The 25041-nt window shown below is 43.9% G+C and overlaps 2 protein-coding genes across 2 annotated transcripts in view; both read left to right on the top strand.

Moving 5' to 3' along the window:
• The first annotated feature begins 419 nt into the window (after positions 1-419).
• Positions 420-25041, top strand: part of LOC140074555 (gamma-crystallin 1-like) — a 37162-nt gene continuing 12540 nt past the window's right edge. The window contains exon 1 of the mRNA XM_072119538.1: positions 420-544. Coding sequence (XP_071975639.1) covers positions 527-544 — 18 coding nt within the window. The 5' untranslated portion in view covers positions 420-526. The remainder of the gene's footprint in view (positions 545-25041) is intronic.
• On the top strand, positions 1356-2220 carry LOC140074553 (gamma-crystallin 1-like). The gene is made up of 3 exons (XM_072119536.1): positions 1356-1454; positions 1528-1770; positions 1892-2220. The coding sequence occupies exons 1-3, from the start codon at positions 1446-1448 to the stop codon at positions 2165-2167; spliced, it is 528 nt and encodes a 175-aa protein (XP_071975637.1). The 5' UTR covers positions 1356-1445; the 3' UTR covers positions 2168-2220.

Raw genomic sequence — 25041 nt, forward strand, 5'->3', positions numbered from 1 at the left:
CTGTAGTGTCCAGCTGCTTTTATTGTACAGTGCTTTAGCGATTTATGCTTCAATCCCAGGGTGTGCGTTTAGGGGGATCTGTATACCCCGTATAGCAGTTCATTTTTGTTACTGAAGCAACTAGGAAGAAATCTGTTTCATATCCACACAGCTGCTTTAGTGATTTCTGCCCCTCTCTCAGGGTGTGCGTTTTAGGTCATCTGTATAACATAAATTACAATACTTTTTTGTTGCTAAAGTTGAGAGCAAGAAATTTGTGTAAAATCCACGTAGTTTATAGAGTGTTTTTCGCTGAAATTACAGGGTGTCCGTTGTGGGGTATCTGTTTAGCGCAAATTCCGATGATTTTTGGAATTTTTGGCTCAGCGCCACTATTCAGCGAGGACGAAGTGTTTGAGCACAGTTCGCAGCTGCTCGGCAGTGAGACTGTGGAAATCTCCACAAGAAGATGTTGTAATGGCTGATAATTTAAACATGTTCAAGAGGAACCTGAATGCCTTTCTGGAGAGCAGTAATATAACATCCAATGGAAATAAAAAAAATTGTAAGTAGTTTCTGTAGATCCAGGGAGTTATTCTGACCACCATATTTAAATACCAGTCATAATTGGCATATGACATACTGAGTTTCTTGCCCTCCTCTGGATAAACACTATGTAATTTAAAAAGGTTGACTGGTGTCTTTTTCTGACCTTATTTACTATGATTATGATTATTATGATTACACTTAGAGATGCCAGGTAAGTACTATAATCATTTACGAGAGAGCAATGATTGCAGTGGTACTCCACTCTTATGCAATTATATAAGACTGCTGCCAGATTAAACCTCTGTTTTAATCTGTTCTGTAGTTTTTACTTCCAGGATCATGTTATGTATTGTTACTGGTCATTTAGCAAGCACTATATAGCTAAATGTATAAATGAATGATGTAATTAATAAATTTAAATTAAAAATGTAGACTTATATATAAAAAAACATTCTTGTTTAAGTCAGACATTTGCTGTTCTCAGTTACACAAAGTCTATTAAGATTTGCACTTTATCAAATCAAGCACGTCATACAGTACATCTAGAACCTGAAGCTGTGTGTCTGCAAATACATAGCTTTGTTGTCAATTACACAATCCAAAGTATCAATTACAGTATGTAAAGTTTTTTATTCAACAAATAAAGAATCTGTGTTACTTGTTATCCAGAAAATGGGGTTTTGTGTCTGCAAACAAGTCAAATCATAGAATTGCATGCTTACACAACATAAAAGAAGAGAAAAGGTGAATGAAAATGAGGCACATGTAGATAAAAAGACAAAACACCAGAACATTTTCTATTGGCTAAAAAGGTGGTCAGCATAGTTCTATTGTATGCAGACATCAGCAGCTTGAGGTATATAAAAGGCTCCAATTCTGGCATCATTCACTAAGCCTGTAGTACATCTCTGGTCAATATGGTTAAGGTAGGGAGACAATAGTACTTGAGGTTATAGTATAGTATTGTAAGACATAGTATTAAGTGTTTTCTATCTACAGATTGCGTTTTACGAAGACAGAAACTTCCAGGGTCGCTCTTATGAGTGCAACTCTGACTCCACTGATCTGTCTTCATACTTCAATCGGTGCAATTCCATCCGAGTGGAGAACGGAAACTGGATCTTGTATGAACATTCAAACTACAGAGGACACCAATACTTCCTGAGGAGAGGAGAATATCCTGATTTCCAGAAATGGATGGGCTACAATGACTCCATTCGATCCTGCCGTGTAACCCCACAGGTGAGTCTTTTAATAATTATTATATGTTTGACTGTAATTTTCATTGAAAGAATATAAAAGTTAAAAAACAATGTAAACTTAGTGACTAATTCTCAAATACAATTATTAATATGAAACACAGCATCGTGGACCATTCAGTCTGAGGGTGTATGAGAAAGAAGACTATAAAGGTCAGATGATGGAGTTCACCGAAGATTGTCCTCATGTCTACGAGCAATTTCGCTACCATGACATTCACTCCTGCCACGTGCATGATGGATACTGGATGTTCTATGAGGAACCCAACTACAGGGGACGTCAGTATTACCTGAGACCTGGAGAGTACAGGAAATACAGCGACTGGGGAGCTTCTAACCCAAGAATTGGATCTTTTAGGAGAGTCCAGTATCTATATTAAAAAAAATTATATTTTAATATATTTAAAATGTAATAAATATATTATTTTCAATGTTTGTGCTTTCATGGTATATATATTAATACTAAAAATAATTATTATGTATAATACTACACAGTTTTGAAGTGTCCAGGATATAACAAATTGAAAAAGGAGCAAAGAACTTGTAGTGCTCTGATCCTGACAGATGTTGTGTCGGCCAATTACTAATATTTAATTTTAACTACAATATTTATATAATACATACTATTTGGGGAAAATATCTATACTTTTACTCTTAAAATTCAGTATTGCATTAGATAGTGTAGGGATATCCCTTTCACTTATAATGTTTGTATTGACCGTCTTTGAATATATATTGACTATAACATGCCAGTGGGGCGTGAAGGGGCATGATGGGGGGGGGGGGGGCGTCCAGCTGAGCAGAGGGCAGCTCGTGGACAGTAACGCTGTCACATGTAATAAGTCGCCGGGTGCTTTGATTTCTGCTCCAAGCAGATGTGTATGTGTATGATAAATATTCCCCCTAAACTTGAATTTTGGTATGAGAATTGAATAGTACCCCAAATAGGTATGTAACAATGTCAATAGGAAGGACATTATGGAGGTATGGTAATAGTCTCTCTATCAATATCCCATTGTTAACCATAACACTAACCATAAACATAACATATACAGAAAAGCAGACACATAGTAAATATATTGGAATGCTATACGCCTGAAAAGGCTGTTTAGAAGAAAAGCTTTTTTCATTATGGACTTTCATTATGGACTCAGTCTATTCATTATTAACATACATAACGTTTTATACAACTTAATGTGAATAAAAACAGAAACACTCACAGAAGCCAAAGCATTGGACACATGCACACTAACTAATTCAGCATGCCGTGGAAGAGGGACAGTGGAGGAAACACAAGTGACAGAGAGGACAACTCGACACTATGTCAGTGATACTGAAGCAGCTAAGAACTATTGAAGTTGGTAGTAGAATATAGACCCAAAGGTGGTTGTAAATATATTCAGAGATAGAGCCTATATCAGACCTCCACATACACTCACACTTGTCAGTAAGGCCCTACTCCTAAGCAGTATGGTCCTCCTGAATCCAATTTACTGGGCCACATTTTATAAAGTGTCTGCGCCAGTTTTGTGTCCGGCAAGACAGAAAAAAATGTCCACCTTAAGTAGCATATTAGGGCTTATTTGGAGTTTGCACCACATTTATTACTGACATGCACCAAAATTTTCTCTGTTCTACAATTTTGCAGCAGGAACAAAGTGCACCCCAAAAAAATGGTGCACAGTTCCAGAGCAGTGCAGGGTGCACCGGATTAATAAATAAGGAATCTCTGCACACTCCACAGGCAAATTGCATATAGTACATACTGCATTTGCAACATCCCCCACCGGGGCCTAGCCTTTTCTTAGGGCCTGGAAACAGCCGGGGCCCGCAGTACCTGAGTGGCTGGCGGTTGCGGCCTACGAACGCTTGTGTCACGGTGCTTGGTATGGGGAACCGGAGGGCTGTCCTACAGCCTGGCAGGTCTCCAGCAGGGTGGTGTTGGCAAGAAATGATAAGGGAGAGGCTGCTATAGCGGTTCTCCCTGGGCAACCCTTTGGTGTCTAGAGTATGAGTCTCTGTGTGGTGGACAGGGTGCCCGTGATGGTGACAGCCGTAGTAGCAGGGACCAGACGGAGGCAGACGTTGAACAAAAACAATTTATAGTTCTTTATTGGAACCGACAGGAACCGTAGCAACGTGCCTTGACAGAATGGTGGAATGCTGGAGATGTAGTTGGAGGGAGCCACAGGATGTAGATCATCAGCTTGGATGCAAAGGGCAGGCTGGAAGATAGCTGTGTCCTGGAAGGATGCTTCAGCTTTATCCTGGATTGCTTCAGGTATCACCCTTAAAGGTAGGATGATACCCCTTTCCTCACTAACTAGCTATTAGCTCCACGCTTCAGGCAGGGAGCTGGCTCACCTGCTCTTGGTCTGGTGTGCTAGCTGTACAGATTCCTCTGAGTCTCTAATCTGAGAGAGTGAACTCTCTCCTCACACTGCACTCTCTTCTGAGAGAAGTTTCCTGAACGGGGATCTTGTTACTCCCCCTGGTCAGGTGGTGGCTACTCCTCCAATTACATCTCAGCTCACAGAAACAGAGTGTAACACATGTGATTGGCTGACACATATGACATCACACAAAACACTTAACTCCTGCCTTACCAGGCAGGTTCTACCACTGCAGTGTTCATCTGTGTGATCTAGTGTTATGTAGTGACATGCTGTGGGGCTAGTCAGACCCTACACAGGCTGCAAGCTACATGGTGGGACGTATTCGCAAACACAGCTCTGCCTTGCATCGGCGAGGGTGTTGCACATTAATTTTGATAAATGTGGGCTAATGTGTTCTGATCTGCTTAAAGAGGACCTGTATATTAGCATACCTTCCTGTTACACAGATTAAGCACCATTTGAAATTTTCTTTCTAGTCCCCACAGGAGCAGAGATATCAGTCCTAGTAACTGACCATTGTAATCTGTGTTTGCTCAGAAAGGAGGAGTTGGGGCTAGAAGTGAGTTTTATGCTAACCTTCTCTCATACTGCTCCATCAGTAGCAGGCAATGTCAGAGAAACTACTATGAACAGTAGTAATCTGTGATTTCTCTATGCTCATCTAGGGCTGTGTGACTTTACACCATGATATTATAACTATAATGTAGCGGTGTCAATTTGCATAGTATTCATCAAAACCTTGTGCTCACTGCAAGCATGTTATTTTTGCTAAGTAGCAGTGTCAGTTAACTGCATCATTAATCACCAACCGGCAAATATGTGCTCACTGCAAGCATATGATTTGTTAAAAAACAGGGTCAGTTTTCTGCCTCTGATTATATCACAAAATTGGAAATTTTGCTGCAGGGAGAGGATATGGTCATGGTATGGCTGCTGTCGCGTTAGCAAATATTTGGCATGGCGGTGTAAACATAAAAAAAAAGTGGAAAACAAGAAATAATATAAATAGTAAGTTAATAATCTTGTGGTGCTAGGTGGTGATTTTCCCCCGGCTTTGTGACGAGAGTGATCTTGGTGAAAAAAGAAAACTCAATTAGTTGCAAATATATGACTCATCAAAAGAGTATTAGAGGATACATCATAACATTGAGGTATGTATAGGCATATTTAGATGGAACCTGCAAGACAATTTTAGTTCAGAGTGTTAATGTTGAAGTCCACATTAATACCAATAGGTTGCAAAGAATTAAGCCTATAGATCCATTCAGTCTCACGTTGTTTAAGGACCATTTGTCTGTCGCCCCTCTCCTGAGCGGTGGGACGCAGTCTTAAATGCAGAATTTGAGATGGTGTACTTTATGACCAAATTCTAAAAAATGTCGAGGGACTGGTAAATCAAGTTTCAGCGTATTGATAGATGACCGGTGATTATTTAGCCTTAGTCTGCATTCAGTCGTGGTCTCCCCAAAGTAAATTTTAAGGCAGGGGCATATTAGCACATAAATAACATAATCTGATCTGCAAGCTATTTGGTGTTTAATCGAGTATTTAGTGCCAATCATTGGATTGATGAATGTGTCACCTTTCACCATGTAGTTGCAATTCTCTCAACTCAGGTAACAGCCTGGTTTCAGCCTAGTTGCAAGGTTCAATCTCCTTGTTGTGGGGCCAATGTCGCTCTTGACCAGACGGTCCCTAAGATTTTTGGATCTAATGTAAGAGAATATAGGAGGGGACTTAAATTCTCCAATGTTGGCATAAAAAAAAGTGACATAATCGGCCAGTGTTTCCGTATCACCTTGGCAATAGATTGACTGTGTGATCCAAATGTAGATACAAAGGGGACCCTGTTTGGTTTATCTGGAACTTTTTCTTTAGGGTTAAGGAGTGTGGATTTGTTTTAGTTTTCTGGCGATTAGCTGGGTGGGGTAACCTCTAGATGTAAATTTGTCGGACATCTCATTCAGTCTTAAGTCGACCCGTGCTGGGACATCCACAATTCTCCTAACCCTGACCATCTGGCTATAGGGAAGGGAATCCATCATATCTTAAGAGGTTGTTCCTATCAGTAGTTTTGACATATAAGTCGGTCTTCAGTCTATTGCCCTCAATATATACACTGGTGTCTACAAATTGGATAGCCAATGAAGAGAAAGACCTGGTAAAATTAATGTCAGGGTCCATCAAATTCAAGCAGTCAGAAAAGTGACAAAACTGTCCACACTGTCCGTACAGTTCAGGAAGACGTTTGGTACAGGCACAGTGTGGTGATTGTCATTGCTTATGTATACCACATATTCACTTAGATTGTCCTTTTGCACATGCTAAGACTAGGACATTTGTAATGGTATGTATTCCCTATATTGTAATCGAAAAAAAGGCAGGCACTGATAATCACAGTTAATCGTATGAAATTGGTCATGCATCAAAAATACATCTCAAAAAGTAAAGAAAAAAGGGATGCAGTAGTGACCCAAATTAACAACAAAAGGAATCTTTATTATATCAAAACAACATACATAAGATAAAAGCATCTAAAAATGCAACCCAATGGGGGTCATTTACTAAGGGCCCGATTCGCGTTTTCCCGACGTGTTACCCGAATATTTCCGATTTGCGCCGCTTGTACATGAATTGCCCCGGGTTTTTGGCGCACGCGATCGGATTGTGGCGCATCGGGGCCGGCATGCGCGCGACAGAAATCGGGGGGGCGTGGCCGAACGAAAACCCGACGTATTCGGAAAAACCGCCGCATTTAAAAACCGAAACTGTGTCGCTTGGGGAGCGCTCACCTTCACCTTCTATGGGATGGTGCATTCCGGGGCGTTAAGATTATTTTCGGCGCTGCAGCGCCACCTGGTGGACGGCGGAGGAACTACCATCTTAAATCCCAGCCGGACCCGAATCCTGTGCAGAGAACGCGCCGCTGGATCGCGAATGGGCCGGGTAAGTAAATGTGCCCCAATGTGTTGCATACACACTGTGCTCCTGGGAGTACAAAGCAGGGCTACAGTGGCATTCCCCTTCAACACCGCCTAGAAATGTTAAAGTACAAAGAGAGCAAGCCAACTCAAAGCAATAAGGCAGTCTATGCAAATCCAAAGGTAATACCTATAGTAATCTAGACCCAATGCATAAATATACAAATAACATCAATGGCCAATACAAAATAGTAGAGAAAATGTAAAGTATAGCAGCAAAGGGGTCGAGGCATGTGGAAAAAAAGAAGAAAACGCTTTCCACATGCTTAGAATGGATTGTAATGTATAAAAAAGTAAAGAATGGCAAAGTCTCACGATAAGTAGAAGGCAGGTGGGAGGGGGAGGCAAGACCCCACGCATTTCGTCACCAATGTGACTTCCTCAGGGGTAGACAAAGTTATGAGCGTATGTTGTGCTTTATATGTGGTGCAGTACCAAGTTCCAATTGAGGGACTCGCCCACTCCCCTCCCCTGACGTTAAGCCGCTCACCTGTGTTAAGAGTGATCGAAGGTATTGCAGTTGTAGGAGACTCACGAGAAACTCCTGCTCAAATCCTATTGGTTTGACGTGTCAAGTCACAGGAATACGTCACCACAGAAGGCGGGCCATGCAGATCTCCCATACGTATAGGGAGACGGCGAGATATCGCGAAATTACATGCCGAAAGACATGTGATGTGTTAAAGTATCGTGAGATCACAAGCTAAATAGCTGTAATGCGACGAAATATGCGCTTGCGCTGTCCACAAAGTACCCATTCAAACAAAAGCTAGCGCGACAATCGGCGAAATGAAACAAAATGAGTCTTCCAATCTAAGTAAGTATTTCGGCGGCCTGGATGTAAAGCGGCACACAGTATGTTTTGTCATCGGTGAAATAAATAAGTGAATGAATGGCGACATAAAGTATATGTTGTCGTCGCCAAGACAGTCCAAATAGGACAAGGAATATTGTCAATAAAAAAATATCACAGAAAAGAGTGACTCCAGTGGTCAACAAGATAATCAGCAGGATGCAGAAAAAGATACATCACTAAGTCAAGTTGAGGTAAGTATTTAACAAAGTGAATATTAAATGACGCAAAGTAAAAATTATCATCGCCGAGACAAACCTTCTAAGGTGAATATAAAACATGTGGGAGATCACTACCAAATCAAACAAAACCATATTAACCCCTTAACGCTCTGCGCCGTAGCTCTACGGCGCAGAGGTATAAGGGATGTATGAAGAGGGCTCACGGGCTGAGTCCTCTTCATACCAAGGATAGGGATTTTTGCATTTTGCATAAAGCCCCCACCGCTAATAACCATGTGATCGCCGCCGGCAAAGTCGCCGGCGGCGTTTAAAAAACGCCATCTTTAATGCGATCGCCGCGCCCCCGAACGTCATAGGGGGCGGCGATTGGTTGCCATGGTAGCCTCGGGTCTTCTTTTGACACGAGGCTACATGGCATCTGCAGATTCGTTACAATGAGCCAGTGGCTCATTGTAATGAATGTGCTGCAAAAATGCCATATATTGCAATACAGAAGTATTGAAGTATATGGTAGGAGCGATCTGACCATCTAGAGTTAATGTACCCTAGATGGTCTAAAAAATAGTGAAAAAAAAAATAAAAAAAAAGTTTAAAAAATAAAAAAAATTAATAAAATATTAAAAATTCAAATTACCCCCCTTTCCCTAGAACGGATATAAAACATAATAAACAGTAAAAATCACAAACATATTAGGTATCGCCGCGTCCCAAAATGCCCAATCTATCAAAATATAAAAACGGTTACGGGCGGCGGTGACCTCCGAGGCGGGAAATGGCGCCCAAATGTCCGAAATGCGACTTTTACACCTTTTTACATAACATAAAAAATGAAATAAAAAATGATCAAAATGTCGCACAGACCTCAAAATGGTAGCAATGAAAACTTCGCCTCATTTAGCAAAAAATGACCCCTCACACATCTCTGTGCGCAAAAGTATGAAAAAGTTATTAGCGTCAGAAGATGGCAAAAAATTTTTTTTCTTTTTTGTACACATTCGTTTAATTTTTGAAAATGTATTAAAACACAATAAAACCGGTATAAATTTGGTATCACCGCAATCGCACCGAACCAAAGAATAAAGTAGGCATGTTATTTGGAGTGAAGAGTGAAAGTCGTAAAAACTGAGCCCACAAGAATGTGACGCACGTGTGGTTTTTTTTCAATTTTTCCACATTTGGAATTTTTTTTTCAGCTTTGCAGTACATGGCATGTTAAAATAAATAACATTACAGGAAAGTAAAATTTGTTACGCACAAAATAAGCCCTCACACAGGTCTGTACACGTAAAAATGAAAAAGTTATGGATTTTTGAAGTTGGAGAGCGAGAAATGAGCTGAAAAACCCTGCGTCCTTAACCCCTTAAGGACCAGGCCCTTTTTTGTTTTTGCGTTTTTATTTTTCACTCCCCACCTTCAAAAATCTATAACTTTTTTATTTTTCCGTGTACAGAGCTATGTGATGGCTTATTTTCTGCGTAACAAATTGCACTTCGTAGTGATGGTATTAAATATTCCATGGCGTGTACTGGGAAGCGGGAAAAAAATTCTAAATGCAGTGAAAATTATGAAAAAACACATTTGCGCCATTTCTTGTGGGCTTGGTTTTTACAGCTTACACTGTGCGCCCCAAATGACAGGTCTATTTCATTCATTGGGTCAATACGATCACAGGGATACCAAATTTGTATAGGTTTTATAATGTTTTCATACATTTACAAAAATTAAAACCTCCTGTACAGAAAAAAAATTCTTCATTTTGCCGTGTTCTTGCGCTAATAACTTTTTCATACTTTGGTGTATGGAGCTGTGAGTGGTGTCATTTTTTGCGACTTCTGATGACGTTTTCAATGCTTCTACTTTTAGGACTGTGCGACCTTTTGATCACTTTTTATAGAATTTTTTCTATTTTTCAAAATGGCAAAAAAATGCCATTTGCGACTTTGGGAGCTATTTTCCGCTACGGGGTTAAACGCAGTGAAAAACGGTTATTATATTTTGATAGATCGGGCATTTTCGGACGCGGCGATACCTAATGTGTTTATGATTTTTACGGTTTATTTATATTTATATCAGTTCTAGGGAAAGGGGGGTGATTTGAATTTTTATGTTTTTTTAATATAATTTTTTTTTTTTTACTTTTTTTTATTTATTTTTTTTACTATTTTTCACACTCCCTAGGGTACTTTAACCCTAGGTTGTCTGATTGATCCTACCATATACTGCCATACTACAGTATGGCAGTATATGGGGATTTTGCATACCATCTATTACAATGTGCAGATCGCACATTGTAATAGATAGCCTTGATCATGACAGCCTGGGATCTTTGTGTGATCCCAGGCTGTCATGGCAACGGATCGCCACTCCCCGGTGACGTCACGGGGAGTGACGATCGGAGCCAAGATGGCGGCGCCCACGCGCCGCCGGCTCTTTAATGCCGGCGGCAATCAAAGGGTTAACACCCGCGATCGGTGCAAGCACCGATCGCGGGTGTTAGCGACGGGCATTTGCTTCATTATGAAGCAAATGCCCGGTGAGTATGAAGAGGGCTCAGCCCGTGAGCCCTCTTCATACTCCCCCATGCGCAGTAAGACGTAAGGGTACGTCTTATTGCGCTATGGGGTTAAGGGGTTAAAGGAGGTACAAATGTATAACCAAATGAATAAAGGCATTAGACAGCTGTAGTAAAATACGTGTAAGGAAGAGCTTATAAAGGATATATAATTGCACCACTGTGAATAAAAGGTTAGATATATGAAAATTTATTTGACCATAACGTAATTACATATACGTGGCGTCTATTGAGTCCAGGGAGGGGAATAAGGAGAAGAAATGGGGGGGCCTCCCGAAAGAGGAGACTCAGGACTGCACAAGGGGTGAAGAAATGTAAATGAATGAACAGCTAGGGATAAGTCAGCAAAGGAATGGCCATATCGGGCAGAAATGAAGGAAGCGGATCAAGTTCCCTAAAAGAGGGCCCCGCTCAATGAAAAAGTACACACAGATATTTACAATATTTACAAACAGAGTACACAATGATGGAATATAAGAGGGCAATTTGAAACAAGATAAATTGAACAGGAAGCATGATACAAAATCACTGGCTGATTCCGAAAGCTGCCCGGTGGTTGAGGAGGTGATTAGATTTTTTCAAATTCGTAGACGAGTTGAGGGATACAAGATCTCAGATGGATGGAGAGATTCAGACGGCCAAGGTTCTGGGTTCACTTTAAATAAAGCTGGTATAACACGGTATCTAAAACTATATCAGAGTGAAAAAATATAAATAAACTGCATAAAATGATGATAAAAATAAAAAATCTAACTAGTAATAAGATAGAGAAGAGTATGGTGAAGGGTGAATGTGAAGGACTTGATAAAGGTGTCCCATACTGTGTTAGGAGTGTGATAGGCCAAGCTCGTGCAAAAGGTGAACAAACCAGTAAGGGGACCAGAAAAACACCTATGAGGATCCCAAGGAGTGAAACGACAAGAAAGACGTGAAGGTGATAGGATCAAAAGGTGAGTGAGAAGGTGAAAAGTGTATCCCCACTAGAGAGGTGAAAAGTGAAGAAGAATGGTTTAAAAAAGAAAAATGTATATGTATTCTGTATATATACAAATGTATATAAATTCCATATATATTAGAATATATAACAAAGTGTAAAGAAAGTGACGTGATCCAAGTGAAATACTAAAGAAGAAAACCACCTGGAGTAAAGTTAGATACATACCACCATCCAAATGAGCTCTGTCCATCATGTGGATTAATGTGGATTGACAATGTTGGAAGGACCCCTCAGGAAACATGCCTCAGGAAATTACAGAAATAAAAATGGTAATTATTTCTTATAGAAGCCAGTGAACAGGAGGTCTTCATTGATGCCTCCTGGAAACTTGCTACCTAGCATGTATATCCATCGGGACATCGTAATAGATGGAGGGTGATGTCTCCGCCCCTAGAATTGCCCCTAACCACAGACAAACCTACTACTCGGAGGCCCCGTGACTTACTGTTGTGATGCGATCTGAAGTGTGCTGCCACCGTTGATCGTGGTTTGTCTTGTCCATGATGTAATTCGGCATTCACAATTGTAGAGATATGTTGTTGGATACGTCGGCGAAGTTCTTGACTTGTTTGTCCAACGTAGACTTTGTCACAGGAACAGATCAAGGTGTAAATGACATTCTTAGTACAACAGTTTACATAATGTCGAAGGCTGACTTCCTCATGGGTTACAGGATTAACAAAGTTTTTGCACGTTGTCATATATGGGCAAATAGAACATGATCCGCACGGATAAGTCCCCTGGATTCTGGAGCCCCGACCAATAGAGGCAGTGGGGCGTTGGAAATGACTCTGTGACAGATTGTCTCTCAGATTTCTCGCTCTCCGTGCCACCATTGAGGGGCCGGTGGAAATATGTGGGTGCAGGCGTGTGTCTCCCCTGAGGACATTCCAGTTTTGTCTCAGTAGTTGTTAAATCTCGGACCATTGATTATTAAATGTAGTTCTTAATCTCGGTTGATCATCCATTGAAAGTTGTTTGGGCTTAAGGAGTTCAGTCCGATCGGTATCTCTTGCCCTTCTGTATGCCCGTGAAATGATAGACTTGGGGTAACCCCGATTTTTTAGCTTCCGAGAGAGTCCTGAGAATGTGACCGGAATCCCTCTTCAGTCAAGCAGTTTCGTTTGACCCGAAAGAATTGGCCAACCGGGATCCCTCTGCGTAGGTGAAATGGATGAAAACTGTTGAAATGTAGTAAACTGTTGGTCGACGTTGTTTTTCTGAATAGGGTGGTGACTATCTTCCCATCTTGGATGTTAATTTTGAGGTCCAGGAACTCCGCACTGACCTGTGAAATATGGGAGGTAAGTGTGATGTTATGGGAGTTCATGGTAAGTTCCGAAATGAATTGTTTAGGAAGATAGCGGAAAGGGAACACAACAGCGCTCATAGGGTGATATTGTCTGGTTCAAGGTATTGGACGTGAATTGACAGTCGCTTACCTGGGTTAGTTGTGCTCACATGTAAGGCACAACTCTCGTAATGGCATGTATGGTTTAGGTCGAGGTGCAGCCTGCGTCTTGAGGTAATCCAAGCACGAGATGCTAGGTCGGCTGGAGTCAGAGTATCGGTATAGTGGGGTCAAGAACAATTGGCGCACATCAAGACCGGATATTGGTTTCAAGGATAATTTTTAGCTTTATTAATTCGATTATGATATGAGCACGGAAAAAGACACAACGCGTTTCGGGGATCTGGGTCCCCTTTTCAAGTGTATGGGTATTCTGTTGGTTGGTGAAGAGACAAAAACAAAAATAAACAAAAATACACAGCATATCAAAATATCATATTATATCTAAAAGGAATGGAGGATGAGGTATGGTATAATACCTATTGAGGAACATCTGAAGATAAAATTTCATATAGCAAATGAAGTATATCATAGGAAATACATAAATGGGAAATACATAAATATCCATATATAAAATTTCATATAGCAAAGGGCGAATAAAGATGGTGGAAGAATTACCTAAATAGCATAATTACATGAATATATGGAAATCATACATAAAGCATAAAAAATATATACATAAAGCATAAAATGAGGGGGGTTGTTTCCTATGATGGAGAGTATATATATAAATTAATGGATAAATAAATAAATAATTGAAATATATAAATGAATGATTAAATGAATGTATACACAGGTTATATATATATAAAACCATTAGTTGGTTGGTGAATCCTTGTTAAATTGCGAGAAAGTTTGGGACTTACCAGGTGCTGGAGGGCCGTGTGTATCACTCCAGTGCGTGTGCGTGGAGGTTCGCGTTCTGCCTTAAAAAGCCGCGAAAACTCCGATGCCGGTGTGTGCGCCTGAAATGTGCGCAAGCGCGTTGGTGTGGCGCGGGTTGTGCGCCGCGAAAACTCCGATGCCGGCGTGTGCGCCTGAATTGTGCGCACGCGCGTTGTTGACATGATTCCAAAGGGCCAGTCCAAAACAGTAGGATGTCGCCTATAAATCTATACCAACCGGTCACAAATTGTTGGAACAGAATTGAGGGGTATACACAGGTCTTCTCCCACCATCCTAGAAAGATGTTCGCGTAGGATGGTGCGCATTTGGCCCCCATAGCGGTGCCGGATACCTGTCGGTAGAAAGTGTGATCAAATACAAAGTAATTCTGCTTAAGTACAAACTCTAACAGATCCACCAAAAAGGAATCATGCATCCGGTTACCGCTTGTATGTAAATCCAAGAAATAAGTCACAGCCTGTAGTCCATCACGGTGAGCAATATTGGTGTACAGGGCTTCGACGTCAAGCGTGACGATGAAGGTGTCCACTGGTAAGACAACATCCTCTAGTTTGGAAATTAGGTATATGGAATCCCTAACAAAGGAAGGCAAGGAGGTCATCACTGGTTGAAGAAAGAAATCAATATATGTACATGCAGGTTCACACAAACTTCCTATGCCTGCAACAATTGGGCGGCCAGGTGGTGCCGTAATCGATTTGTGAACTTTGGGCAATAGATAGAAGGTCGGAATGACCGGATGTGTAACATTAAGGTATTTATGTTCTTTTTTGTTAATTATTCTGTGTCTCATGGCCATCTCCAACAGTCTATCCATTTTTTTCTTAAAGACCTCAGTCGGGTTCGAAGGTAAAGGTAGGTAAAACTGCCTATTCCCAAGTTGGCATTTTGCTTCTTGCAAATACATGTCCACTGGCCACAATACTACATTTCCCCCTTTATCTGCTTTTTTGATCAAGGGGAGGGGAGTGGGCGGGTCCCTCAATTGGAACTTGGTACTGCACCACATATAAAGCACAACATACGCTCATAACTTTGTCTACCCCTGAGGAAGTCACATTGGTGACGAAACGCGTGGGGTCTTGCCTCTCCCTCCCACCTGCCTTCTACTTATCGTGAGACTTTGCCATTCTTTACTTTTTTATACATTACAATTAGAGATGAGCGAGCACTAAAATGCTCGGGTACTCGTTATTCGAGACGAACTTTTCCCGATGCTCGAGTGCTCGTTTCGAGTAACGAGCCCCATTGAAGTCAATGGGAGACTCGAGCATTTTTCAAGGGGACCAAGGCTCTGCACAGGGAAGCTTGGCCAAACACCTGGGAACCTCAGAAAAGGATGGAAACACCACGGAAATGGACAGGAAACAGCAGGGGCAGCATGCATGGATGCCTCTGAGGCTGCTTAATCGCACCATTATGCCAAAATTATGGGCAACAGCATGGCCATGACAGAGTGACCGAATGAGGCTAGATAGCATCTAAAACATCCAATAATTGACCCTGACACTATAGGGGACGGCATGCAGAGGCAGCGGCAGCGGCAGCAGCGGCAGGCTAGAGAGTGTCATGGCAACATACCCTAAATGGACTCAGGCTTCAAACCAATGGGTGGCAGAGAGGAACCAAAGGAGGTGAGCAAGAAGCGCTCAAATAATATCGGTACATGATAAAAGTTTGCCAGTATATTTTGTGGATTACACAGCAGGGTGGCGACAAAGTTAACATGGAAGCCATGAAAACAATCCAAAATTCTGCCTGACACAGCTTGTTTGATAAGGGGACCATGTATGGAGGCAGTGAACTAGTAGTAGATTAAAGGTGCTGCAGTTAAAACTATGTTAGATGGATCTTGGCATGGAGCTGGCGCTCCGCTGCCAGGCGAGCTTTCGCCAATCCAAGCCCCTGTCTCTAGGCTACTCCCCAAACAGCACTTCTAAGAACTTTTTGTATAAGATCAAGTGTAGTAGCGTTCTTATAAGTTTGGGATATGGCGGGTGAGGGGAATGTAAACATCTGCGCAAGAAGCGCTGAAATAATATCCGTAAATGAAAAAAGTTTTCCAGTATATTTTGTGGCTTACACAGCACGGTGGCGACAAAGTTAACAAGTTTGATGTGGAATGCCCTGTAATAGCTCTTGGGTGGTGTGCCTTTTATCACCTAGGCTCAGCAGTTTGAGCACCGCCTGCTGTCGCTTAGCGACGGCACTGCTGCTGTGCCTAGAGCTACCGACTGATGGCGCCATGCCCACGGATGGTAATTCGGAGGAGGAGGAGGTGGAGGAGGGGTGGGAGGAGGAGGAGGCATAGTAGGCCTGAAACACCTGGACCGAGGTAGGCCCCGCAATCCTCTGCGTCGGCAGTATATGACCAGCCCCAGGGTCAGACTCGGTCCCAGCCTGCACCAAGTTAAGTGTAGTAGCGTTCTTATAAGTTTGGAATATGGCGGGTGAGGGGAATGTAAACAGATGCGCAAGAAGCGCTGAAATAATATCCGTAAATGGTAAAAGTTTGCCAGTATATTTTGAGGATTACACAGCAGGGTGGCGACAAAGTTAACAAGTTTGTTGTGGAAGCCATGAAAACAACCCAAAATTCTGCCTGACACAGCACGTTTGATAAGGCGGCCATGTATGGAGGCAGTGAACTAGTAGTAGATTAGAGGTGCTGCAGTTAAAACTATGTTAGTTGGTTCTTGGCATGGAGCTGGCGCTCCGCTGCCAGGCGAGCTTTCGCCAATCCAAGCCCCTGTCTCTAGGCTACTCCCCAAACAGCACTTCTAAGAACCTTTTGTATAAGATCAAGTGTAGTAGCGTTCTTATAAGTTTAGGATATGGCGGGTGAGGGGAATGTAAACAGATGCGCAAGAAGCGCTGAAATAATATCCGTAAATGGTAAAAGTTTGCCAGTGTATTTTGTGGATAACACAGCAGGGTGGCGACAAAGTTAACAACTTTGATGTGGAATCCATGAAAACAACCCAAATTTCGGCCTGACACACCTCGTTTGATAAAGGGACGATGTATGGAGGCAGCGATATGGACGACTTTTGGAGGTAGCAATGGATACAACGTGTGGAGGCTGCAATGGAGACAATTCAATTTGGATAGTGCCTGTATGTGGCAGTCCAAAAAAGTTTTCAAACCAGAGGAGCAGGTAGGTGGCCCTCCAGAAAAATGGAATATATTGAGTGCCTGTATGTGGCAGTCCAAAAAAGTTTTCAAACCAGAGGAGCAGGTAGGTGGCCCTCCAGAAAAATGGAATATATTGAGTGCCTGTATGTGGCAGTCCAAAAAAGTTTTCAAACCAGAGGAGCAGGTAGGTGGCCCTCCAGAAAAATGGAATAGATTGAGTGCCTGTATGTGGCAGTCCAAAAAAGTTTTCAAACCAGAGGAGCAGGTAGGTGGCCCTCCAGAAAAATGGAATAGATTGAGTGCCTGTATGTGGCAGTCCAAAAAAGTTTTCAAACCAGAGGAGCAGGTAGGTGGCCCTCCAGAAAAATGGAATAGATTTAGTGCCTGTATGTGGCAGTCCAAAAAAGTTTTCAAACCAGAGGAGCAGGTAGGTGGCCCTCCAGAAAAATTGAATAGATTGAGTGCCTGTATGTGGCACTCCCAAAAATTGTTTAAAACAGAGGACCGGGTCGGTGGCCCTCCATAAAAATTAAATGCATAAAGTACTATAGCTAGAGCCAGTGGGCCCTGTCAAAAAATAGCCAGTTTCCTCTGCTTTACTGTACAAAGAGGAGGAGAAGGAGGAAAATGAGGAGGAGGAGGAGTTGATAAATTATTCAGGTTGAGCTTCCTTCACCTGGTGGAGATTGGAAATTAGGAGAAATCCAGGCTTTATTCATCTTAATAAGCGTCAGCCTGTCAGCGCTGTCAGTCGACAGGCGTGTACGCTTATCGGTGATGATGCCACCAGCTGCACTGAAAACCCGCTCGGACAACACGCTAGCGGCAGGGCAGGCAAGAACCTCCAAGGCGTACAGCGCCAGTTCGTGCCACATGTCCAGCTTTGAAACCCAGTAGTTGTAGGGAGCTGTGTGATCATTTAGGACGATGGTATGGTCAGCTACGTACTCCCTCACCATCTTTCTGTAAAGATCAGCCCTACTCTGCCGAGACTGGGGACAGGTGACAGTGTCTTGCTGGGGTGACATAAAGCTGGCAAAAGCCTTGTAAAGCGTACCCTTGCCAGTGCTGGACAAGCTGCCTGCTCGCCTACTCTCCCTCGCTACTTGTCCCGCAGAACTACGCACTCTGCCTCTAGCGCTGTCAGAAGGGAAATACTGTTTCAGCTTGTGCACCAGGGCCTGCTGGTATTCATGCATTCTCACACTCCTTTCCTCTCCAGGGATGAGAGTGGAAAGATTTTGCTTGTACCGTGGGTCCAGGAGAGTGAACACCCAGTAATCGGTGCTGGAATAAATTCTTTGAACGCGAGGGTCACGGGATAGGCAGCCTAGCATGAAATCTGCCATATGCGCCAGAGTACCAACGCGTAAGAAATCACTCCCCTCACTGGCCTGACTGTCCATTTCCTCCTCCTCCAACTCCTCTTCTTCTGCCCATACACGCTCAACAGTGAAGGACTCAACAATGGTCCCCTCTTGTGTCTCGCCAACATTCTCCTCCTCTTCCTCCTCATCCTCCTCCACCTCCACCTCCTCCGATATGCGCTGAGAAACAGACCTAAGGGTGCTTTGGCTATCAACAAGGGAATCTTCTTCCCCCGTCTCTTGTGAGGAGCGCAAAGCTTCCGACTTCATGCTGACCAGAGAGTTTTTCAACAGGCCAAGCAGCGGGATGGTGAGGCTGATGATGGCGGCATCGCCACTGACCATCTGTGTTGACTCCTCAAAGTTACTCAGCACCTGACAGATATCAGACATCCACGTCCACTCCTCATTGTAGACTTGAGGAAGCTGACTGACCTGACTACCAGTTCTGGTGGAAGTTGACATCTGGCAGTCTACAATCGCTCGGCGCTGCTGGTAAACTCTGGATAACATGGTCAGTGTTGAATTCCACCTCGTGGGCACGTCGCACAACAGTCGGTGAGCGGGCAGTTGGAGGCGGCGCTGCGCTGCCCTGAGAGTGGCAGCATCTGTGCTGGACTTCCTGAAATGCGCACAGATGCGGCGAACCTTCGTGAGCAAATCAGACAGATTGGGGTATGTCTTGAGGAAACGCTGAACTATCAGATTTAACACATGGGCCAGGCATGGCACATGTGTCAGTCTGCCGAGTTGCAGAGCCGCCACCAGGTTACGGCCGTTGTCACACACAACCATGCCTGGCTTCAGGTTCAGCGGTGCCAGCCACAGATCAATCTGCGCCGTGATGCCCTGTAATAGTTCTTGGGCGGTGTGCCTTTTATCGCCTAGGCTCAGCAGTTTGAGCACCGCCTGCTGTCGCTTAGCGACGGCACTGCTGCTGTGCCTAGAGCTACCGACTGATGGCGCCATGCCCACGGATGGTCGTTCGGAGGAGGAGGTGGAGGAGGGGTGGGAGGAGGAGGAGGCATAGTAGGCCTGAAACACCTGGACCGAGGTAGGCCCCGCAATCCTCGGCGTCGGCAGTATATGACCAGCCGCAGGGTCAGACTCGGTCCCAGCCTCCACCAAGTTAACCCAATGTGCCGTCAGCGATATATAGTGGCCCTGCCCGGCAGCACTCGTCCACGTGTCCGTGGTCAGGTGGACCTTGTCAGAAACGGCGTTGGTCAGGGCACGGATTATGTTGTCTGACACGTGCTGGTGCAGGGCTCGGACGGCACATCGGGAAAAGTAGTAGCGGCTGGGGACCGAATACCGAGGGGCGGCCGCCGCCATGAGGCTGCGAAAGGCCTCGGTCTCTACTAGCCTATAGGGCAGCATCTCCAGGCTTAGCAATCTGGAGATGTGCACATTAAGGGCTTGGGCGTGCGGGTGGGTTGCACTATATTTGCGTTTCCGCTCCAGCGTCTGGGGTATGGAGAGCTGAACGCTGGTGGATGCTGTGGAGGATCGTGGAGGCGACGATGGGGTTTTTGTGGCAGGGTCCTGGGCAGGGGGCTGACTATCAGCTGACACAGGGGAAGGAGCAGTGGTGTGCACGGCCGGAGGTGAACGCGCTTGTTGCCACTGAGTGGGGTGTTTAGCATTCATATGCCTGCGCATACTGGTGGTAGTTAAGCTATTAGTGGTGGAACCCCTGCTGATCCTGGTTTGGCAAATGTGGCACACCACAGTCCGTCGGTCATCCGGTGTTTCCTTAAAGAACCTCCAGACTTCTGAAAATCTAGCCCTCCCCGCAGGAGCCCTCGCCACGGGAGCTTCACTAGTTGACACATTTGGCGCTGATGCACCAGCTCTGGCCCTGCCTCTCCGTCTGGCCCCACCACTGCCTCTTCCAACCTGTTCTGGTCGAGGACTCTCCTCCGTCTCAGAAGCACTGTGTTCACCCGGCCTCTCAACCCAGCTTGGGTCTGTCACCTCATCATCCTCCGATCCCTCAGTCTGCTCCCCCCTCGGACTTCCTGCCCTGACAACAACTTCCCCACTGTCTGACAACCGTGTCTCCTCATCGTCGGACACCTCTTTACACACTTCTTCCAGTACGTCAACAAGGTCATCATCACCCACAGACTGCGACTGGTGGAAAGCCTGGGCATCGGAAAATTGCTCAGCAGCAACCGGACAAGTGGTTTGTGACTGTGGGAAGGGTCCAGAAAACAGTTCCTCAGAGTATGCCGGTTCAAATGGCAAATTTTGCTGGGAGGGGGCAGACTGGGGGGGAGGAGGCTGAGGTGCAGGAGCTGGAGGAGTGCCGATTTCGGTGACATGGGTGGACTGCGTGGAAGACTGACTGGTGGACAAATTGCTCGAAGCATTGTCGGCAATCCACGACATCACCTGTTCGCACTGTTCTGGCCTCAACAGTGCTCTACCACGAGTCCCAGTAACTTCAGACATGAACCTAGGGAGTGTAGCTCTGCGGCGTTCCCCTGCTCCCTCATAAGCAGGTGGTGTCTCACCCCGCCCAGGACCACGGCCTCTGACCCCTGCAGTAGTTGGACGCCCACGTCCCCGCCCTCGTCCTCTACCCCTAGCCCTCGGGTTAAACATTTTGAAAATGAGAGTTATAACTTTAATTTTTTTTTTAACTTTTTTTTGTGTTTTTTTTTTTTTTTGTGTGTTTTTTAGTTTTTAAAACCAAACGATGCTATCCTATTGCTATGGCTATTTTCTAGCCAAGTATGAAAGCACACTGCTATGCCAGATGAGATGACACTGAGTTATTAAAAAAATAAACGTAAAATAAAAAAGGAAATGGCAGACTGTGCCTAATTGAAATACAACCCCGGGCCCTAATAAATTTTCCCACTTCGGTCTTTGCGATGGATATGTGCGTCACTAAGCGCAAAACACAGTGGTCGCAAGTCTCACTCCAAATTGCTCACAATTTGCTAGTAGATGCACTGCAGCAACTACAGCCACCAGCAGATCAACCAGAAATCAAATATATATAACGCTACTGTAGGCGTAAGTAAGCCGTTTGGATTCTCCTATGGCTATTTTCTAGCCAAGTATTAAAGCACACTACTATGCCAGATGAGATGACGCTGAGTTATGAAAAAAATAAACGTAAAATAAAAAAGGAAATGGCAGACTGTGCCTAATTGAAATACAACCCCGGGCCCTAATAAATTTTCCCACTTCGGTCTTTGCGATGGATATGTGCGTCACTAAGCGCAAAACACAGTGGTCGCAAGTCTCACTCCAAATTGCTCACAATTTGCTAGTAGATGCACTGCAGCAACTACAGCCACCAGCAGATCAACCAGAAATCAAATATATATAACGCTACTGTAGGCGTAAGTAAGCCGTTTGGATTCTCCTATGGCTATTTTCTAGCCAAGTATTAAAGCACACTACTATGCCAGATGAGATGACGCTGAGTTATGAAAAAAATAAACGTAAAATAAAAAAGGAAATGGCAGACTGTGCCTAATTGAAATACAACCCCGGGCCCTAATAAATTTTCCCACTTCGGTCTTTGCGATGGATATGTGCGTCACTAAGCGCAAAACACAGTGGTCGCAAGTCTCACTCCAAATTGCTCACAATTTGCTAGTAGATGCACTGCAGCAACTACAGCCACCAGCAGATCAACCAGAAATCAAATATATATAACGCTACTGTAGGCGTAAGTAAGCCGTTTGGATTCTCCTATGGCTATTTTCTAGCCAAGTATTAAAGCACACTACTATGCAAGATGAGATGACACTGAGTTATTAAAAAAATAAACGTAAAATAAAAAGAAACTGGCAGACTGTGCCTAATTGAAATCAAACCCCTAATAAATTTTCCCACTTTGGTGTTTGAGGTGGATATGTGTGTCACTAAGAGCTAAACACAACGGTAGCAAGTCCCCCTGCTAATTCCTCACAATATGGTACTAGCTGCACTACTAGTGCCAGCAAGCCCAGCCACAAGCAAATAAAAAAAAAAAGTATAACGTTATTGTAGCCCTAAGAAGGGCTGTTAGGTTGTTGTAGAATCACTCCTGCCTAACAGTAAGCTAATAGAACACCCTAACGCTTTCCCTGACCAGCAGCAGCTCTCTCCCTAGCGGCATCCAGACAGAGAATGATCCGAGCAGCGCGGGCAGCGGCTAGTCTATCCCAGGGTCACCTGATCTGGCCAGCCAACCACTGCTATCGACGTGTAAGGGTACCACGTCATGCTGGGTGGAGTGCAGAGTCTGCTGGCTTGTGATTGGCTCTGTTTCTGGCCGCCAAAAAGCAAAACGGCGGGAGCTGCCATTTTCTCGAGCGGGCGAAATACTCGTCCGAGCAACGAGCAGTTACGAGTACGCTAATGCTCGATCGAGCATAAAGCTCGGACGAGTATGTTCGCTCATCTCTAATTACAATCCATTCTAAGCATGTGGAAAGCGTTTTCTTCTTTTTTTTCCACATGCCTCGACCTCTTTGCTGCTATACTTTACATTTTCTCTACTATTTTGTATTGGCCATTGATGTTATTTGTATATTTATGCATTGGGTCTAGATTACTATAGGTATTTCCTTTGGATTTGCATAGACTGCCTTATTGCTTTGAGTTGGCTTGCTCTCTTTGTACTTTAACATTTCTAGGCGGTGTTGAAGGGGAATGCCACTGTAGCCCTGCTTTGTACTCCCAGGAGCACAGTGTGTATGCAACACATTGGGTTACATTTCTAGATGCTTTTATCTTATGTATGTTGTTTTGATATAATAAAGATTCCTTTTGTTGTTCATTTGGGTCACTACTGCATCCCTTTTTTCTTTACTTTTTGGTATGTATTCCCTGCACATATACTGTTTGTTATTATGCAAAATACATTGTAATCTGATTATTCAATGCTGATAATTAGAGATGAGCGAGCACTAAAATGCTCGGGTACTCGTTATTCGAGACGAACTTTTCCCGATGCTCGAGTGCTCGTCTCGAATAACGAGCCCCATTGAAGTCAATGGGAGACTCGAGCATTTTTCAAGGGGACCAAGGATCTGCACAGGGAAGCTTGGCCAAGCACCTGGGAACCTCAGAAAAGGATGGAAACACCACGGAAATGGACAGGAAACAGCAGGGGCAGCATGCATGGATGCCTCTGAGGCTGCTTAATCGCACCATTATGCCAAAAGTATGGGCAACAGCATGGCAATGACAGAGTGACCGAATGAGGCTAGATAGCATCTAAAACATCCAATAATTGACCCTGACACTATAGGGGACTATGCAGAGGCAGCGGCAGCAGCGGCAGGCTAGAGAGTGTCTTGGCAACATACCCCAAATGGACTCAGGCTTAAAACCAATGGGTGGCAGAGAGGAACCAAAGGAGGTGAGCAAGAAGCGCTCAAATAATATCGGTAAATGATAAAAGTTTGCCAGTATATTTTGTGGATTACACAGCAGGGTGGCGACAAAGTTAACAAGTTTGATGAGGAAGCCATAAAAACAACCCAAAATTCTGCCTGACACAGCTCGTTTGATAAGGGGACCATGTATGGAGACAGTGAACTAGTAGTAGATTAAAGGTGCTGCAGTTAAAACTAAGTTAGTTGGATCTTGGGATGGAGCTGGCGCTCCGCTGCCAGGCGAGCTTTCGCCAATCCAAGCCCCTGTCTCTAGGCTACTCCCCAAACAGCACTTTTAAGAACCTTTTGTATAAGATCAAGTGTAGTAGCGTTCTTATAAGTTTAGGATATGGCGGGTGAGGGGAATGTAAACAGATGCGCAAGAAGCGCTGAAATAATATTGGTAAATGATAAAATTTTGCCAGTATATTTTGTGGATTACACAGCAGGGTGGCGACAAAGTTAACAAGTTTGATGTAGAAGCCATGAAAACAACCCAAAATTCTGCCTGACACAGCTCGTTTGATAAGGGGACCATGTATGGAGGCAGTGAACTAGTAGTAGATTAAAGGTGCTGCAGTTAAAACTATGTTAGTTGGATCTTGGGATGGAGCTGGCGCTCCGCTGCCAGGCGAGCTTTCGCCAATCCAAGCCCCTGTCTCTAGGCTACTCCCCAAACAGCACTTCTAAGAACCTTTTGTATAAGATCAAGTGTAGTAGCGTTCTTATAAGTTTGGGTTCTGGCGGGTGAGGGGAATGTAAACAGATGCGCAAGAAGCGCTGAAATAATATTGGTAAATGATAAACGTTTGCCAGTATATTTTGTGGATTACACAGCAGGGTGGCGACAAAGTTAACATGGAAGCCATGAAAACAATCCAAAATTCTGCCTGACACAGCTCGTTTGATAAGGGGACCATGTATGGAGGCAGCTATATGGACTACTTTTGGAGGCAGCTATGGCGATGACGAGTGGAGGTAGCAATGGAGACAACGTGTGAAGGCAGCTAAAAAGACGACGTGTGGAGGCTGCTATGGAGACAATTTAATTTGGATAGTGCCTGTAGGTGGCAGTCCAAAAAAGTTTTCAAACCAGAGGAGCAGGTAGCTGGTCCTCCAGAAAAATT

Source organism: Engystomops pustulosus, chromosome 8 (assembly GCF_040894005.1).
Source record: "Engystomops pustulosus chromosome 8, aEngPut4.maternal, whole genome shotgun sequence".
Lineage (NCBI taxonomy): Eukaryota > Metazoa > Chordata > Amphibia > Anura > Leptodactylidae > Engystomops > Engystomops pustulosus.